The 20,249-nt window shown below is 46.2% G+C and overlaps 1 protein-coding gene across 2 annotated transcripts in view; it reads left to right on the forward strand.

The window, feature by feature from the left end:
* Nucleotides 1-20,249, forward strand: part of MAP4K2 (mitogen-activated protein kinase kinase kinase kinase 2) — a 365,575-nt gene that overhangs the window by 246,824 nt on the left and 98,502 nt on the right. For both annotated transcript variants that reach the window (XM_078660469.1, XM_078660470.1), the window contains 3 exons: nucleotides 3,143-3,184; nucleotides 3,596-3,680; nucleotides 10,719-10,798. In XM_078660469.1, coding sequence (XP_078516595.1) covers nucleotides 3,143-3,184; nucleotides 3,596-3,680; nucleotides 10,719-10,798 — 207 coding nt within the window. The remainder of the gene's footprint in view (nucleotides 1-3,142; nucleotides 3,185-3,595; nucleotides 3,681-10,718; nucleotides 10,799-20,249) is intronic.

The raw sequence follows: 20,249 nt of genomic DNA on the forward strand, positions 1-20,249 counted from the left end.
GTGCACTTCAAAGGCCGCTCTCCCTGCTCCGCCCCCTGTAAGTGCTCTTGTTTTACTCGTTTACTTGTTTTTCGAACATTTCTCCCACCCGTCTTCCTTCTCTGTAATCCATGCCGCCCCCTCCAGCTACACGTTCTTTGTTTCCCAGCCTCTTGTTTAACTTATCCCATCCCCTTACTGTTTCTTCTACCCTGTCCCTGTTTTTCCTGCCACCTCCTATACGTGCCCCATCCCCCTTCCCCACTACAGAGCGCCCAAAGCAAAGAACCATTTGCCACCCCCTCCCTGCTGCTGCTCTTCCCAGCGCGTGCACTACACCACCTTCTCCCAACGCTCTCAGCTCCTTGGCGCAGGTCACGGCTGAGCACACAAGCAACAGACCCTCTGTATTGTCCGTTTGATGCTGGCCTCTGGCTTTCCGTCTCACTTGTTATGTTTCATTGCCTGCTTACTCCTGTTTATTTAATCTTTTAAACTATCTACACTTCTAAACTCCTGCTACATTAACGTTTTAAATTACAAATTAAAGCGTGCGCTCTGCCTCAGGCATCTGAGCCGTCCCTACGCTCCCCACCCACCGCCATCCTTCACACCCCCTGCTTCACAGCCATCTGTTCCTCTCTCCCCGCACACAGCCTCTCCGACTTCCCCTCTCTGCTGCCAGCCTTAGGGCCGCCTCTGGGTTCCCATCCTCGGCTCTGCTGGCATCTCGTCTCCTCTCGCTCCCACCGCTCCTTTCCCCCACTCCTTGTTACTTCTGAATTCCCCGATATTACTGCAGCATAAAGGAGGTGTCTGTCACACACAACCATGAAGGGGCTCACTCATTTTTCACTTGTTTAACTTATCCCATCCCCTTACTGTTTCTTCTACCCTGTCTTTCCTGCCACCTCCTATACGTGCCCCATCCCCCTTCCCCACTACAGAGCGCCCAAAGCAAAGAACCATTTGCCACCCCCTCCCTGCTGCTGCTCTTCCCAGCGCGTGCACTACACCCCTTCTCCCAACGCTCTCAGCTCCTTGGCGCAGGTCACGGCTGAGCACACAAGCAACAGACCCTCTGTATTGTCCGTTTGATGCTGGCCTCTGGCTTTCCGTCTCACTTGTTATGTTTCATTGCCTGCTTACTCCTGTTTATTTAATCTTTTAAACTATCTACACTTCTAAACTCCTGCTACATTAACGTTTTAAATTACAAATTAAAGCTTCCCCGTGCGTTTTAACCTCTATAGAATCAGAAAGATTTGCCTGCCTGTTTCTTTTATGTTTTCACCTACCTCTCTGTTTATTAAATATCCTCCTTCCCCACATGGTTTCGCAGGTTTGCTGTTAATATAGTTTTACATCATAAATATTTGCTTTCCCGTCCTGGTTCATTTGTGTCCTCCGGCATAAAACCTTTGTCTGCATGTTTCTCTTTAATTTCCACTGCAGCCAGGTAATTTCTCATGTTTCCTGTTGATTTTAACTTTTACATTATAAACATTGTATTTCCGGTTACATGTCCTCCTCCTCACAATACCAAAGCAGTGCCTGCATCTTTTCTTAACTTTGAAGCCTTTGCTGCATCTTTTGTTATTGTTTTTACTACTCTCTGGGCTCTTCAACCACCAATCTGCGCCTCTTCTGTTTATCACGTCATTTGTGCCCTACATATTCATTAAAGATGGACATACCTGCTATGTCGTACGCCCGTTTACTACTAAACATAACACATTATAAATCACAGCCCTTGCCGCCCGGTTTCCACTCCATCCATCCCTCCCCCCACTCCATCATCCCCCCCACTCCATCATCCCCCCCACTCCATCCATCCATCCCCCCACTCCATCCATCCCCCCACTCCATCCATCCATCCATCCCACTCCATCCATCCATCCATCCATCCCACTCCATCCATCCATCCCACTCCATCCCACTCCATCCCACTCCATCCCACTCCATCCATCCATCCATCCATCCATCCATCCATCCCACTCCATCCATCAATCCCCCACTCCATCCATCCCCCACTCCATCCATACATCCCCCCACTCCATCCATCCATCCATTCCCCACTCCATCCATCCATCCATCCATCCCACTTCATCCATCCATCCATCCCACTCCATCCATCCATCCATCCCACTCCATCCATCCATCCATCCATCCATCCCACTCCATCCATCCATCCCCCACTCCATCCATCCATCCCCCACTCCATCCATCCATCCATCCATCCATCCATCCCCCACTCCATCCATCCATCCCCCCACTCCATCCATCCATCCCACTCCATCCATCCATCCCACTCCATCCATCCATCCCCCCACTCCATCCATCCATCCCCCACTCCATCCATCCATCCATCCCCCCACGCAACACCACTCACACACGCAACACCACTCACACACGCAACGCCACTCACACACGCAACGCCACTCACACACGCAACGCCACTCACACACGCAACGCATCCACGCAACCCCACTCATCCACGCAACCCCACTCATCCACGCAACCCCACTCATCCACGCAACCCCACTCATCCACGCAACGCCACTCATCCACGCAACGCCACTCATCCACGCAACGCCACTCATCCACGCAACGCCACTCATCCATTTGCAAAACGAAAAACGTCAAACTCTTCTATTGCGAGACCTATTGCATTTTCAATGCTTGTTTATGCTTGTTTTCCTTTTTTTCACCTGGGTCCTTCCTTTCCAAATGAATATTGGGACCCTACCTCACAGGCCATTCCATTTATTTCAATGCTTGCAAAATGGTACGAATTGTCCAATGCAGTTGGTAGTTGCAAGCTCAGGAGCTCCTAGTTCTGATATTGTGTTCTACTGAGTACATTCATTATCAGACCCTCGTCTCTGGTAGTTCTGCTGGTCACTGAGAAATGTAATCATATGTTTGGCCTTTCAGCAATGAGATAACTTTAAGTGAATTGAAATGAAGCTCTTTATGTGCTTTGAAGCTGACCTGCCTTTCTGCTTGAATGTTTATGGGTGTATATTAACTTGTTGCAGCCTCTCTCATTGTGAAAGTCGGTGCTAATGATTTTGTTCCCGTTGCACAATTGCTTGTGCACTGGAACACTGATGGTTCAATGCACCTTAACTGACTCTTAATAGCTGTTCTTTTATTACAGAGATCATCCTGCCACGGACTTCCTCCTACTCCCAAAGTTCTTGTAAGTTTCCAGGGAATGATACCCAGCTCTCACAGTTCACATTGGGACAAAGTGTGTTACATGCCCACGTTTTGGCCTTGCAGGTATCTCCCAATCACAAGGACAACACTTCCCACTGTGTTCCTAGTCACTTTGGTATCACAGGCGTAGGTCATCCTTAGCTAAAGCATTGTGTGAGCTTTTTGAACACTGCTGTGTTTGTGGACCTGACCGTGCCTCACTCCATGTAGGAAGGGAGCCTTATACAGCTATTAGGATGACGTCCTCTGTCCTCAACCTTTATCAACTCGCATGGTCACTATGACAGTCCCCTCTGCTCCACGTCCTTGCTTATTCACCATATTCTTTCTCACCTCTGAAATGTTGATCTTCACTGGTCAATTTCCTCACTTTGTGTTTATCTTTTACCAGATGGGTGCATGTTTCTCCAAAGTGTTTAACGGCTGTCCACTAAAGATCAACTCAGCAGTGACCTGGATTCACCCGGAAACACGAGGTGAGGTGTGCACAGATACTGGGTGCGTGGATACATAAGTCCTCATAGATTGGTACTGCACAGTGTGATTGGTAGACTGCATTGCTCGTACAAAATCATACAAGGCCTGTTATGTTCAGAGAGAACTGTCGCTTTAATGTAAGGTTGCCTCGCAAAATGATCTTTCGCCATTTCATTCCTTTAATAATCAGTAGCTTTTGTGACATCTAATAGCATGGGCTGCCTTAATATGGAAGAGTGAACTATGATGCCGTAAACATGATTTGTACCATCGTGAAAAAGTGGTGCATTCTTGCATAGTAGTTAATAAGACGGCCAGCTTTGTTAAGGAAGGGAGGAGTACCTTGTTCTGTGACATTTAGTCAACTCTTACTGTTTTCCATAATCATGAGTCCTCGCAACCAACTGGTAAACTTTGTGCATAAAACCACTTCAGTGTATCTAGAAAATTGAGTCAAGGACATTGTGCAACCAAATAGTACTGGAAGACATTTTGTGCCACCTCACTATGCCAGGTAAGAGCAGTGCAGACATGAAAGGATAGAAGAAACATATAGACACAAATGAAGTCAAAACAGAAAACAGAGGAGTCGGAGGCATTACTGCTGCATGCAACACTTTTGGGAATCCATTGGGTGTACACAGACTGGTCTCTGGGATTCTACACAAAGAGGGACAATGGGCTTTTGATAAGGTCCAGCATATGTGCCCAGAATCAAGTAAAAAACAAGTAATATGCTGTTCCTAATGATAAAAACTGAGTCATTTGAAGGGATCTAGAAGTGCTCAACTGTGAATAATTCAGAGGTGGAAATCCATATTATTGGAATATAGGGCCCCCACACACCCAGATGGGTGTCATGCTTTATCATCGGGCTGCTCCTCGCTGCAATACCCGACGGGCACCCAATGAGGAGCACTTTGGCGGAGATCTTTTTTCCAATAGCCGTTTGGTGCTCTGGGGGTGAGGGACCGATGTGAGTGAAGATGTCGAAAAATGTGTTTGATAAGTGAATTAAAACAGGATTGGGAGTACCGAAATTAACAATTTTAATAAGTGAGTCTCCTACCCTGAGTAAAAACAAAACAAAAGGTGCAAGGCTGGGATTTATGTCTCAGTTGGGGCACTCTTTTGTGTGGAAGGTCAACATGTTTCTCGCCTACTCCTTAATCTAGGGGTGATTCGTCAGGACCTAAAATCTAAATGTCATCTATCTTCACCTAGGGTAGTGATGTTGTCAAAAAATCACACTACTAACCACCCTAACTACTATTTGTGTAATATACCTGGTAGTACTAGATCTACCTGATAATGCAGGATATACCTGTTTGGAGAGAAATTGACACACATGTTAATTGAATTGGTATACAGCATCCAGTATGGGTGTAGTAACTCTCCTATCCCTTGTGCAGCTGACTCATAACACATAAGTGCTAATTAAAAACAAGCAAAAGTGCGATGCCACCTAGTGTGATGCTCACAAGTGATACCTCGTGAATGTAGACACCCCTTGTGAAAAACATGATAAAAACAAAGTTGCAGAAAAGATACATCACTCACCCTATTTGGGTTGTTAAAAACTTCCTCAAGCCCTGCAAGTGTTACATGAGGGACTTCCTCATGTGCTAAGGACCATTTGGAAGGGGGAGAAGAGTGATGTCATTCATGTTAAAAAATCTCTACTCAAGCAATGTCCATGTCAATGAGATTAATGTATGTTGTTGAGCGATTATACAATAATTATAAAAGGTGTTCTATCTTATTTGGCATACTTAATCTTTATCTAGACAGACAATATCAGATGTCTGGTAATACCCTTTTATTTAGGTGCCATGTGTTTGATTGAAAGATAAAAATATGGTACTCATGACTTCTGTGCTAAGTAAACACATCACACTTCACTCTGTTTACTGTGAGCTCTATCCAGAATCATGCTATGTGCTTATGGTTCAGGTATAGAGGTGGTTCAAAGTATAGTCACCATTTTAACCCTTAAAAAAAACATTTTTTGTTGCAATAAATAACAAAGGTACTGCCGGGGTCATTCGCATTCGGTGTTGTATTAGCTGTGAATTCAAATCGAGAATCATGTTATCCTAGTGGAATCCAATCAAGAATCATCCTGTGTTAAAAATCATACTCAGAATTGATTCAAAATATAGTCCTACTTGAAATCTTAGCCCTCGTAGTTGAGTGAAATCATGGACGAAGCCCCCTTTGCAAAGATATTGGAATGCATGCAAGTAAAAAGCATCCAGTCTAGGAGGAAAAAACGGTACTCGTAGCTATAACAACTATGGAGCTCACAACGGGAAGAGTGGTGTACTCACGTGTGCGTAGCTTGCACCTCGACCGGTGACCTACCCTGCCTCTTCCGGGAACGGAAGGTCTTGAAAACTGGAACCGGGTAGTTTAAATCTGATTACACGCGCAAAGCTCTATGCTCAAAATGGCTATGCGGCGTCATGTGTAAATTAAAACGCCACCTCACACTGAAATATTCATGGCGGCCATCTTATTGGTATGCAGATTGAGCACAAACCACAGGCGCCATCTTATCACGTTGTTGTTTTTCAACAGATCCCTTGTACATACTTGTTATCATAATGATTTATTGGTTTTACAAGCGAAATCGTTTTATTCAAGAGGAAGATTAGTTAGTCATGACGTTATCCTGGGGTCTTGACTATTGGAAAAATGATATTCATCACTGTTAGAAATGGGGGTCACTAGTTGGCAGGGGTAGGTACCACTGTCCAAGTAGGGACCCTTGCTTCTAGTCAGGGTAAGGAGGAAACCCTCCGAGATAACCCCTGCTCACCCTCTAGGTAGCTTGGCACGAGCAGTCTAGGCTAACCAGAGGCAACGTGTTAAGTATTTGTACCAACACTCACAGTAACACAGTGAAAACACCACAAACTGACTCCACAACAGTTTAGAATAATAAAGGTATTTAATCTAAACTAGACAAGACTAAAACGACAAAAATCCAACATACACAGTTCAAGAATATGGTTTCAAAAGAGTTCTTAAGGTTGCGATAAAGTTCTTTAGGTTGCGATCAAAATCTTTAGGTTGCGATAAAATAATCCACAGTTACGTGAAAAGTTCACAGTTGCGTCACGTTTAGCTCACAGTACCTTTAGTTGCGACAAAGTTCCAAAAGCAGAAGCTGTTGCGGTGGAAAACAAGCGATGCGTTGCTCCTGAGACCCTGGGGAGGCGATGCGACAGCCCCGCTGCAGCAGCGGGCGTGTTGCAACGAATTCGGTCTGTATGGGGAGGAAGGCCACTTGTATGGATTCCGTGCGTAGGTTCCGTAGGAAGTTTGCTCTCGCAAAGGCACGATGCGATGATCTTTGGAGTTGTGACGATCTCCGGGGAGACGATGCGCAGACCAGCGGTGATCTTCTCTCTCGCAGCTCCTCGATGCGATGGCTTCGGCGATGACTCTCGCAGCGACGTGATGCGGTCCGCAAGCAGGCGGTGCGGCGATCTCACCCAGCGACGACAGGCTCTGCGACGACACTCGCAGCGATGTTAGGCTTCCCGCACGGATCGGGTGCGTCCCGCAAGCGAAGGATGCGACGGCTCTGACAGCGGCAACAGGCGCTGCGATGATCTCGACCTTTGTAGCGGCGGGAATTTCCACGCACAGTCAGGGATGCGCTCCGTAGCGAGCGATGCAATAACTTTTCTGTAGCAAAGTATCTCAAGCTTAGTTTCCAGCTTCCCAACACAGGTACAACTTCCAGAGGCACCACACAGGGGCCAAGCACTCCAGGAAGGACAGAACTCTCCCAGTAGAGCTCAGGGGAAGCTGGGGTGAAGTCTTTTTGTTCCTGGGACTTCAGAACAGGGAGCCAGCTCTTCTCAGGCCCTTGGAGATTCCTTCAAGCAAGGGGACACAGCACAAAGCAAAGTCCTTCCCGTCTCCTTGGCAGCAAAGCAACAGCAGGGCAATCCAGCAGAGCAACAGCCGGACAATCTTCCTTCTTCAGTTTCAGCTTTCTCCTTGGCAGAGTTTCCTTCTTGATTCCAGGATGATCTAATTTTCTGTTGTCAGGGGTCCTGTACTTATACCCCTAAAAGTCTTTGTTCTCTTTGTGCAAGTGGGCCCTGAGCCCGGTCTGAACCAATTCTGGGTGTTTCTTGAGCACTTTGTTTTTCTGGCTTCTCCTTTCCTTTCAGAGTGAGGGGCAGGGTCGTCAGCTGCCCAGCAGGAGGTGGAGGCAGCATTTTGGAGTACAGCCCTGGAGCACTTTGTTGACATGATTCCTTCTCTCCTTTCACAGTGCAGGGCAGAGACATCAGACGCACCACAGGGGGTGGAGCCAGCACTGTGGGGGGCAGGCACAATCTTTTACAGGTCCCAGGTGCTATCCCCTCCCACCACTCAAGTTGCAAATGCAGTCATTCAGCCTAGGGCTGACTCAGCCAGCCTCCTGGGGAATCCCCAGCACCTGTCACTCTCAAACCAGACAGTCCATTCACAAACAGGCCAAGGCACACAGAAAGGTCGGACAAGAGAACAGCAACTTTCTAAAAGTGCTGTTCTCAAACACAGGATTTAAAAACAACCTTTCCTAAAAGATGTGTTATTAAATTCTGAGTTCAGGGATACTAGACTTGTATGTCCTATCTTGCTCCTATGGGAAGAAATGCTGGTAGCCACTGTAGCCAGCATCCCCCATGATAGCCTATGGCTCAAGGTAGCCTTGCAGCAGTGAAAAACGAAAATGGCTGTAATTCACTACCAGAGCATGTCACCTGCAGAAGTACATGCTCTACCTTTCACATACACTGCACCATGCCCAAGGGGGTACCTTGGGCCTTCCATAGGGGTGACCTATGTGCACAAAAAGGGAAGGGTTGGGCCTGGTCAGTGGGGACACTGACCAGGAGGACATGGCAGTTAACAGACTGCTCACAGGCACTGCGGTGGCAGCCCTGAGACACCATTTTAGGGCTACTCATGTGGGTGGCACAATCAGTGCTGCAGGCCTACTGGTAGCATTTGTCATCACCAGCCCTGGTACACTCAGTGCACTTTACTAGCGACTTCTTGGTGATACAAATATGCCAATCATGTACATACAATCATAATAACAATTTACACAGACAGCATATGTACTTTAGCACTGATCAGCAGTGGTAAAGTGCGCAGAGTCCTATTGCCAACAGCCACAGGTCAGGAAAAATAAGGGAGGAAGAAGCAGAAAGTTTGGGGATAACCCTGCAAAAAGGGCCAGTTCCAACAATCACCAGATAACAATTTAGTCTCATAAAGGGGGTCATGTAAAAACGAAAGTAGTGAAAGCCCCAATAATTATTAGACTCATTTCAAACCTATTCGTTATTGATGCTTACCGTTGGACCTCTCGGTAATATCTAAAGGATAGGCGGATAGTGACAATGTTGTATACAAATTACGAGGCCCTCCAGCTCTTTTATCAAGTATGGGTATAGATTGGTCTAAACAGTACCTAGTTGACCCAAAAATTCATATTCTTAATACACTCCGAGGGATTTCCTCGTTAATCCCTCGAGTGTGGGTACACAACCGGTGAACCCATCTCTGTTCTTTTAACAGGAGCGCCTCTTTTATTTTTATTTTTGTAAAGGTCTCAAGGACTACCCATCTTAGTGAATCTGGTGAGTGTTTGAGTTGGAGAAAATTATTACACATTTTTGTGTTTATTTTCTGACAGCGAAAATGACTACGATGTTCAGTGATTCGCACTTTTACTGGGCGGGTCGTCATCACTACATATCTAAGATGGCAGGGGCAGGATATCATGTAGATGCGGTTTGGTGTGTTACAATTTGTGTGTGAACGCAGCTCCCACGTGAAGGATTCAGTAAAGGTGATGTCTTTTTATACTTCGGTGAAAGCACAGAAAATACAAGTCTCGCAAGGGTAGTGGCCCTGGACCGAAGGGAGATCCCACAGTTGTCGTTGTGTCCCCTCAATACGGACCTTGGGCCTGGTATGGATTAGCATATCTTTACGGTTTCTGAAGCGTTTGAATGCATACCGGGGAGGATTCAAGGCCATGGAGCCAGTGTTGAATATACCCCAGTGTTTGCTAACCACTTTTTTGATCTTGTTAGAGTCTGGTGTGTATGTGGTTACACATGTCAAGATGTCAGATTGAACCTTTTTGCTGTGTTCCAAGAGAGGTCTCTTAAATTCTCAGGTTGACTGAAGAAATTCCGTATGTTAGAAGGACCAGGGAAGATCCGCAGCATCTATTGACTAGAACTCAGAAAAACAGAAAAGTGAAAAAAGAATTCATAATCTGCAGAAAAGAAAAGATCACACACTTGGCATTCACATGTTTCACACCAATGATATGAAACATCAGTCATTCAAAATTCCATACCCTTCAGAAAACAACTTAGGACCCTGCTTGTCAAACAGCTTTTATCATCCACTGAACCATATAGCTGTGGGAACGGGGGAAACCTCTGTAATTGCTGCCTTCTCTTCCTCCTGGACCTTCTTACTCCCACCACTCCCACTTTCTCACTCTTATACCAGTGGCACCCCCACTTCCATACCCTCCCCTTCAGCTTGACTCTCCTATAACCTCCAACCATGTGCACATCATTTGCCACCTCCAACTCCCCAAGATCACCTCCCACATTTGAGATGTACATTTCGATCATTGTGCTGCTCTATATTTGTGGCATATATGTCTTCTATATGTAACACCCCTTAAATATCTAACCACAGACCCAGAGAAAGGAGTAGTAGGAGTGGCCTTCTGTATTTGGTAATATAACACAAACATAGAAATCATGCTCATAAAATAATAGAGTTTGTGGGTCCAGCTGGAACTGAGTTGTGTCTGCTCGCTGTAAATGCAAGGTAAGTGCGTGCAAGAGACCTCGAGTAGGATGACATTGACCGCTGAAAAACTTTGCTTACAAAATGCTTTGACAGTGTGAGAATCCTCCTAAAAGGCCGTCTTAGAGAATTCCCTTGCAGCTTCTCCACTCTAACTATGCTGCTGATGACTAATTTTGTTCCAGATCAGTACTTGGTGGTTGGAGCAGAAGAAGGGATCTACACCTTAAATCTTCACGAGCTCCATGAGGACACCCTAGAAAAGGTAAATGACTTGAAATGCATAAACTAGATAAAAAAAACGTATGCACCAACGTTTGAAAACTGAGCATATTCACAAATTCTTACGCCCCTGCAAAGCCCTATGTGGCTGACCGTGGTTGCGGTCACACAAAATACAACAATAAACATAAGTCATATTGTAGAACAAGGATGATGCTAATTTGTTATGGTGTGGATGTTAGAATCCCTTGATGAAAACTATTGTCACTCAGCACGAGTGCTGCAGTATTGTTTTAGAAACACTGATTGCATGATATTAAGTTATGAGCCCTGACTGTATCTCGGAAGCGTACAATTCTGATACATTCCCAGGTCTTACCAGTGTTGGCAAATCTAGGAATGTGTCACAATGCATGGATGGATGGGAACACCCATGTTTCACCCATGGCACGCTTCCCTGCCGCAAAGTAACGCAAGGCAGAGATGTGTTCTACCTTGCGTTACTCTTGATTTATTTAGCCACTAAGGGCTACGCAGTTTGGCTTTGCGTGACTTGGTAAATCTCATTTAGGTTTGTGTCGCCCTTGAGTCTCCTTGCATGGAGAAAGGATGACGCAAAACTTTGACAAATGTGGGCCATAGTTTGCAAAACCAGTATGGTATACGACAAACACAATTACTAGAAGAATGTTAACAAGTGGAAATTATAGAAAGCGATGGGGGGTGTGGGACTATAAAAGTCTCACTCCAAATAGAGTCAGAAAGAGCAAAACCATTGTTTACAGAAGTGTCACTGCAGTGGGTATCCCAGTCAAATAAAGCAATCATGTTACAGTGAGGTAAACTGAATACAAAGTGGCACTTGGCTGATATAAATGAAGTTGATATTTTGGAGGGAAGGAGCAGGCATTATCTAACATTGCCTAGAAACATGGACGGAGTATTCAAACGGTTAAGAAAGTGATTGCTGAAACTAAGCACAAAGCTTTGTTAATGTAAAGCTAAGTGTTAATTTACAGAGAAAGTATTCTTGACCCCATCCTGGTGTTGATCTTTTCCAACTGTCGGCATTAGATTCTATACCCATGATCTACTTATCACAGATGACGTAGACTGCACAAATTCCCCTTAGAGGGGTACCACACACAAGCACTGTAACAGGATACAATTACACACCTTAAAACATGATGCATTTTTTATCTAAAGAAAGGAGGAATGTATCTCTTTAGTTGATGGTCCGGGCCAGTCTGGACAACCTTTATCTCTGAGGCGATTCCCCAGGGGGCTGCAGGCTGTGGAGCTGTGTTCAAGGATTGAATGTCACAGTGTATCAGACAGGCTCTTAGTTTTCTTTTTACTTTTTTATTTTGAAGAAACGTTGGCATATATAAACCACATAAATATGAGATACAATCTAAGCCAAAACTCAACCAGTACTAATACAGATAAATATCTTTAGGCAGAGAATATATTATTGGAACTTTCCCCAAATTTACAGTTCTAGTTTCTTCCTGGTTACACCTTTTGCTTTATAAAGTGCAGTTTCATATGTAGTGCATAATCGCAGCGGCTTTTGTGCATAAGCAGGTGGATTGCAATTTTTTCAGTAAGTAGCTATAATTTATTTGGCAACCATAATTGCGGCAAAGCAGAAACCCATGCATTCAAGGGGTATATGCTGTGTTAAATCTATAATGAATGACATACTCATTTTTAGGTCGAGCTGGCGTTGGAGCGCGAAGCGCTCCCGCCAGCGAGTTCTATAGTCACCGTGTTAACTGGCAAGGGAGATAGAGCTGTGCACGAGCCGCTACTGGCCTGTGCACGAGCCGACTCAGCTCTGTGAACGCGCACGTCTCCGGAAGACGTGCTGCGCCCGAGCCGCCTCCCGCTTGTTTCAATTCCTGCTCACCTAGGCGCAGAAACAAAATCACGGTAAGGGTCCATTTCTGGTCCACAATGATTCAGATATTTCCACCAATGACGTGTTTGCTGTCTGAAAAGAAACGTTTGCTGTAGAAACTACTAACATTGGTTCTAAACCTTTGGGGGAAGCCTTGTGCTGGAGTGTAGTGTGTAGGACACATCCCACGAGGCAAGGCGCTGTCGGATGTGAATGGTTCTTATTTTAATCTTTCCATAAGAACATCATTTACTCCAATCACTTGTAAGTGACAATTAGCCATTTCTTGGAAGCATGTAAAATCAAGAAGCAAGTGGCCCCAGGCCTCTTCCGGAGACCTGAAGGGGTTGAACAGCATGTGCTCTCTGCAAAAGAAAATGCCTGCGGGGAAAAGACAGGACAAGCTGGGCAGCAATTCTGCTGACATTTTATTTTGTGGCACAGAAATTCTAATGGGATATTAAATAGAGTAGAAAGAGTATGCCCCTTGGCACTGCGTCTGTATGTATTTTTGTATGTATGGTACTCATGTAGCCAAACCTATCTGCAAAGCAGCGGAGAGCTGAACAGTAAGAGGCAATGGATGCAAAAGATAGTACGAATGAAATTTACAGAAAGGGGGAGTGCTACTTCTAGAAGGGTGTAGGAAGTCAAAATTATGGTAGGGGGTGGGGGCAGTTTTTAATAGGAGTCTGGTAGCCCAGGAGGTTACGCAGGGTAGAGATGAGTCTTTAGTTTCTTACAGAATTATATGGTTGATGGAGTTTGCTGGATGCGTAAAGGATGGATGTATTTAAAGCTGCTGTTATTTTTTTTGTCAAAGATTTATGGTGATTGTTTTCCATTAGGTTACTGCACATCGTATAGTCCTACATACAGTCTGCTGCGCACCCAGTGTTCCCAGTAGACGCTGGGCACATCTTAGCAGCTATAGAGCAAGAAGGCTCCAGGCTTTACCAATGTCGCTAGCCTTCTATATTACTTTGTGAGTTCCTCTTCGAAACCGTCTACAATACCTATGTTTCAGGCACTGCATTTAGAAATCATGCTATATAATGTACGATGTATAATGCCTCATAATGTTTTTTTTTAAACAGACTATTATTTTTAAGTTTCCGCAGAATCCCGCTTGCAAAAGTTTGGCTCATGTGTTGCAATCGCTCTCTGATTTAGGGACTTTACATCTTCTATAATTTGGGCAAAATTATGGCATTTGTTGGGGCGAGCCTAGTTGGGATGAAATGCCTTTGTTCTTTTAGACTGCAAATCTTGTACTATGTGTTCAGATGGCTTTAGTTCCCATGCATCGTGGCTTTACATCTTCCTTGATACATATTTCAGACGCAAAAAGAACAATTGATGGACAGAATGCTGACCAATATCAAACATTCACCCCAGTACAGAGATCTGGGCCTAAATCCATCATTTTTTTTTGCTCCCTGTGCCATTTCAGTTGAAACCCAGCCATATGCAAATCAGTCTTGACACTGTTTCCCATGGGAACAGTCCAGCCCGAACTGCTAGGCCAGGTTCTCCCTGGACCAGAAACAAGCATCCTAGGACTGGTCTCGGGGTTTCATCTCTCATCAGTCAGGCTGGCTTGACTCCAATGGCAAGGAGAGAATGGATAGGCAAACAGAAATATTTCTAATATTTATGACAGATTTGCTAGTGATATTATCTTGAGGTGATTTTATAAACTCTGTGGAAACCGCACTCAGAGCATGTGCCGTACCTGCGGCAGAAGGCTACTTTGGAGAGCTCAGGGACGCTGGGTAACAATCTGGAATGTCTACACCTTACTTTCGAAATTTAAGACTAGAGCTGGCATTTTTGAGAGGCAAAGAAAATAATTCCCATATCTGATTGAAGTAATATTAAGTGAGTGAAAACGTACATTATTTTTCCTTTGTGTTGACGCCTCTCTCTTTTGTCGTAATTTTGCTACTATGTAATTGTTAAGCACTCTTATACCCTTTGGGTCATGGTCGCCCTATATAAAACTCTGAATAAACAAAATAAAAAATGTTGTTGCCAAAATGGGTATTTTGTTGAAATCCATACGTTTCCCCTAGTTACTATCTGATGTGAATGTACAGATGTATTTTTGCTTTTGAATTACGTTTTGTGGTCAAGTAGCAACAGCAGTGAGTTCCTCCCTGTGGTATCAACCTGAATATATATATATATTTTTTTAATTTATAACGCGCAAAACATTAACCCGCAGGTATCAAGGCGCCTAACAATACCATCAAAATTGAAACAACATCCTTACACATAGGCTTGCAGAAAAAGGCGAGTTTTAAGGGCACTTCGGAATTTCTGAAGGGAAGGTAGAGACCTGAGATCCAAAGGAAGATCATTCCACCATTTGGGGGCCAGGGCGGAGAAGGCCCTGCCACCCCACTTGGCTCTTCGAATGCGGGGGACTGTCAGGAGCAATTTCCCGGAGGAACGCAAGTCCCTTCCAGGAATGTAGTGGGAAATGATGGAGCCAACTCCCGAGTCACTGTTTTTTGCAATGGCTCTATAGGTCATGCATAGAACCTTAAACCGTACTCGGTGTTCTACCGGTAGCCAGTGCAACGTTTTCCTGGCCGACGTGGCCGAGGAGCGTCTGGGAGCATCCAGAACAAATCTGGCTGTGGCATTCTGAACTACCTGTAAGCGTTGCAGGAGGCTCCTGTTTAGCCCCGCATACAGCGCATTACAGTAGTCCAGACGTGAGCCAATGAGTGCGACAGCTATTTGCTTCCTGGACTGCAAGGAGAGGTATTTCCTAATCCTTCGTAGGGTGTGAATTAAACCCCAGCAGGTGGAGATGGTTCTACTCACCTGCCTGCCCATATCCAGGGCAGGGTCTATCGTCACCCCAAGGTTCTTAGCAGATGTTGTGGGGGAAGGGCACACTCCTAGCGAGTCAGGCCACCAGCTGGCTGACCAGATGTTCTCTTTCCCTCCAAACACCATCACCTCAGTCTTCTCCCCATTCATTCTTGATCATCCACTGACCAACCGCCTCCATACAAGATCTAAACTTGGAGGCAGTTTGTACATCTGAATGGGGAAGAGAGACGAGGATTTGGGTGTCATCCGCGTAAGAAACTACCTCCATCCCGAAAGATCTTATTAGTCTGGCTAGTGGGGTCACATAGATGTTGAATAGGGTCGGACTAAGAGCCGACCCTTGTGGGACCCCACACCGCACTGGTCGGGATGGAGATAGGAACTCCCCCAGCTTGACTCTTTGTTCCCTTCCGTCAAGGAAGGAGGTCAGTAGATCTAGAGCTGCGTCCCTCACCCCCACTTCCCTCAGACGAGATGTAAGTACTGAGGGGGAGAGGGTGTCAAAGGCCGCAGTTAGATCTAACAGGACCAGGAGGGTGGTCTGGCCCCCATCCACTGTCGTGCGGATCTTATCGAGCACGATGGTGAGGGCCGACTCGGTGCTATGTTCCCTCCTGAATCCGTGCTGGGAAAAGTCCAGACAACCCGAGCCTTCCACAAAGGCAGCGAGATGCTTGTTTAGATGTGCCTCAAGCATCTTCGCTGGGGCTGGAAGCAGCGAGATTGGACGGAAGTTTTTTAGGACCTCCGGATCAAGAGAGGCCTTCTTTAGCAGAGGTTTCACTACTGCGCTCTTCCACTCCGAGGGGAAGATACCATCTCTCATAGCTAGATTCATTATTTCTAGCAGAGGAGGTAGGAGGGTCACCCTACACTGCTTGATGATTTTCAGTGGGCAGGTGTCCAGAGGGGAGCCGGATTTGGTCTTATTAAGCAAGCTCTCCAGATCTTGCAAAGCCAGCGAGGGAAAAGAGTCCAGAGTGTTCAATAGGGAGATGTCCGTGATGGTCATGTTCATCTCAACCCGAACAGGAGGCGCACTGATACATGCTCTTTGTTCCTCAAGAGCCAGATGGATATCCTGTATTTTTGTGTGAAAGAAGGAGGCAATCCTGTCACATAGATCTTGCGATGGAACAACAGAGTCAGGAGTTTGTAGGTTGACTAAAGAATCAACGATTTTAAAAAGCTCCTTCGGTGAGGAAAGCGAAGCTGTCAAGGCCACAAAATGATCTTGTTTGGCCTGAACAATATCAGCCTTGTATTTCCTAACAAGAAGTTTGTGGGCTTCCTTATTTTTGAGGTCCCAACTAGAGTGCCAGAGCCTCTCCTTCCTCCTCACTTCTTGCCTGAGGAGTCTGAGGGAGTCTGAGAACCAAGGGGCAGATGGTCTCTTTCTCGCTCGGCGGCGGGTCTGTACTGGGGCCAGTTCATTCAAGGCCTCAGTAGTAACCTGTTCAAAACGGCCAACCGCGGTATGTACAGTGTCCAAGCTAGTGATAGAAAGGCTGGCAGCCCAGGGCGCAAAGGAGTCACTGCTGATATTCCTAAAATTTCTGGCAGTTTCCGTTATATGATTCCCTTTTTTACTTCCATCCACCCTATGGTATTCCAAAAAGAATGGAACCGCAAGGTGATCGGACCAGGACAGATGCACTGGATCCAAGGTGGTCAGACGATGGTCGTTGGAAAAAATACCATCTAATGTGTGGCCTGCACGATGTGTGACCCCGCTAACTCGCTGCGTGAGTCCACAGGATGCCAAAGCCTCAATAAGACATGAGGTATCGAATGAATCATGCCGTTCTAAATGGTAATTGAAATCACCTAAAATGGAAAAATTTTCTCGACCAAAGTAGGGTTCCAGGGACTGAAGAAAGTTGTGCGTGAAATCAGTCCTCGGACCAGGAGGTCGATATAATAGAATTCCATTGAAAAAGGGACATTGCGCTTCCTTTATAGTGAAATAAAGAGCTTGGAAGCAATCCGGAAAGTCGGGTATAGGCACAGTGTGGCATTGCAGATGGTCTCTGTGAAGGATCGCTATACCCCCTCGTCCCTGTCTGTCCAGTCTAACCAGGCAGTACCCTTCAGGGACCGCTTCGATTAGGTCAGGACCAGATGAGTCTTTGGCCCAAGTTTCAGTGACGAACACTAGAGCAGGCAATCTGTCTAGGACCATCTCCCTGAACATAATCTTGTTTTTGACAAGGGAGCGGGCATTGATCAAAATGCCTTCTACTCCCCCTGTCCTAGGGCTGATAGCGACCGGGTGGCCAAAGGAAAGGTGACTGGAGGCAGAAATGGAAGACCTACCCGTGTGGTGACAGCCGCATCGTAAGGGAGAAAGAAATGCGTCAGGCTCATAGGAATGCGAACACCCTAATCTTCGAGGTTTCAGGCGTAACATCTCCTGGTGGGAGTATCTATACAAGGAAGCAATGGCTTCGTTTAAATCCAGAGTCCTTCCGCCCAGCGCGTCCTCTGCGCGGACGGGCGCAGACGGGCTGGACTCTGGCGTGACTCCGGCGTCACTGCGGCGCCCACGATGCGCGTACACGCTGCACGTCATACCCCGATATGTATAAAGGGCTCTAGCCAGTCCACGTGATTGGCTCCAGCGAATAGCTGAGAAGTGTTTGTTCGACCCACCCAAGATGGCGCCCCAGGTAAACAAAGCGCGGGGACCGGGCCGCCCAAATGGCAGTGAATGCGGCGGAATTTTAATGTGCAAGAATGCGGTCCGTGTCTAAGAGCACAGGTAGGGGGACTATGAAAAATTTAAACAGTTCTAGACTACCTTTTAAAACCAGGGAAAAAGAGGGTAAATTAAATAAACATAAGCGACAAAACTGGACTTTAAAAATTGCAGGTAACAGCGAGCTTCTAACGAGAAGCGCTATGTGCACAACGGGATTCAAACAGGAGTAAAGCTCTCTCCTACCCGCTTTAAATACACCTCCAGAGTGCAGCCTCTAGCCAGTCCACGTGATTGGCTCCAGCGAATAGCTGAGGAGTGTTTGTTCGACCCACCCAAGATGGCGCCCCAGGTAAACAAAGCGCGGGGACCGGGCCGCCCAAATGGCAGTGAATGCGGCGGAATTTTAATGTGCAAGAATGCGGTCCGTGTCTAAGAGCACAGGTAGGGGGACTATGAAAAATTTAAACAGTTCTAGACTACCTTTTAAAACCAGGGAAAAAGAGGGTAAATTAAATAAACATAAGCGACAAAACGGGACTTTAAAAATTGCAGGTAACAGCGAGCTTCTAACGAGAAGTGCTATGTGCACGACGGGATTCAAACAGTTTCAGCTTCAAATATGTCAGTGAAGCTGTGCAAGGGGCAGGCTGCTGCATATCTATTGCTCCTCTGTAGTATGTTGTATTGCTGCATAACTTTTATGTTACATGTATTGTCCTGAATTTTGGCAGGCATAGCCCTTGATATGGGCCGCAAGACAATTGACAGGAAGAGATTAGCCCGTCCTAAAATGCAGAGGGTCTTTCAGCAAGAGAACTAAGGGACCATGTTAAATCGTGATGGTTCGCTGTTTCTCCACCGTAGCAACAAAGTAAATTATTCTGTCGCCTTAACAAAGGTGCCACCAGTCAAGTTTAGAAATACCCGCCGGCCCTGCAGACATTTCTAGCAGTGGCAAGAACCACCATCACAACAGTTACGTCAATGCATTGTAAGTTTGACTGTCGGAGCCATACTACAAACTTACAATGTTATTTTTATTTTTAAAAAGAAAATCCCAGACCAGGATTTTCTTTTTGAAAATAAAGTAATGCCCCCTTCAGTGAGAGGGGCACGGAGCACTTTTCAATGCCCCTCCCCGCCAGGTTTTTAGGTTTCGCCTGGCGTCCACTGCGCAGGCGAAATCTTATGTTAGACAGTACGGGGCTTTGTCCCGCCTCTCTCTTCCATTGGCTAGCTCCGTAAATGGAGGCTAGCCATTAGAAGAGATGGTTGTCAATCACTCTTTCCCCCGTCACAACGCGATTCGTGGGCGTTTCTGAGTCTTTTTTTAAGTCCCGCCCCTTTTCTCGCTGTCATTGGGAGGTAGGCGTTTACTCATTTCCCCCGACCGTCGCCCGCCGGAAGAAATCGTCCAGAAATCGTCCTCGGGTGAGTGCTTGTTACTTTAGAGTCGCGGGGAGCACGTACAGCCTGGGAGGTAATATTGCCTTGTTCTGTTTGTGGGGACGGTGACTCCACAGGGGGTTTTCCCTGGCGATAAGCGAGCCCAAAACAGAATCACCTTTCTCCCAAACACCTCTACTTCTCAGTGTGTATCTGTTCACACTGCTCACACTACTCTCTCAACCGGGTCTCCCTCTACTATCTAGTTTGGCTGGAGTGGCTGATTTCTGTTTAGAAGCACCATTGGTGCTAGTAATATTTTTGCCTTCTAACGGGACCCGCTCCCTCCTCCTTACCAGGGTCATCAGGGGTCCTTTTATGTCATCTCCTGGCTGCTGCTTCTCGCAGATTATAGTGTTTTTGAGGCTTTCCCTGGCTGACTTTCCCCAAGAACGAGCACAAACTGATCCCGCTCCCCAGGAAGCCAGTTCTCGCAGAAGCGCGGCAGCCCCAGCTGAGCCACGATGCAGCCTCCGCCCACACTCATCCCAGCGTTCTTGGCCCGTCGTTTCTGCCCTGCCGCGCTAAACCAGAGTAGTGCCGCCGTGACAACTAGAGTAACCTCGCCTTTCCAGACCCCCGATTTTACGCACTCTC

The sequence above is a fragment of the Lissotriton helveticus genome, chromosome 9, assembly GCF_964261635.1.
Source record: "Lissotriton helveticus chromosome 9, aLisHel1.1, whole genome shotgun sequence".
Taxonomy (NCBI): Eukaryota; Metazoa; Chordata; class Amphibia; order Caudata; family Salamandridae; genus Lissotriton; species Lissotriton helveticus.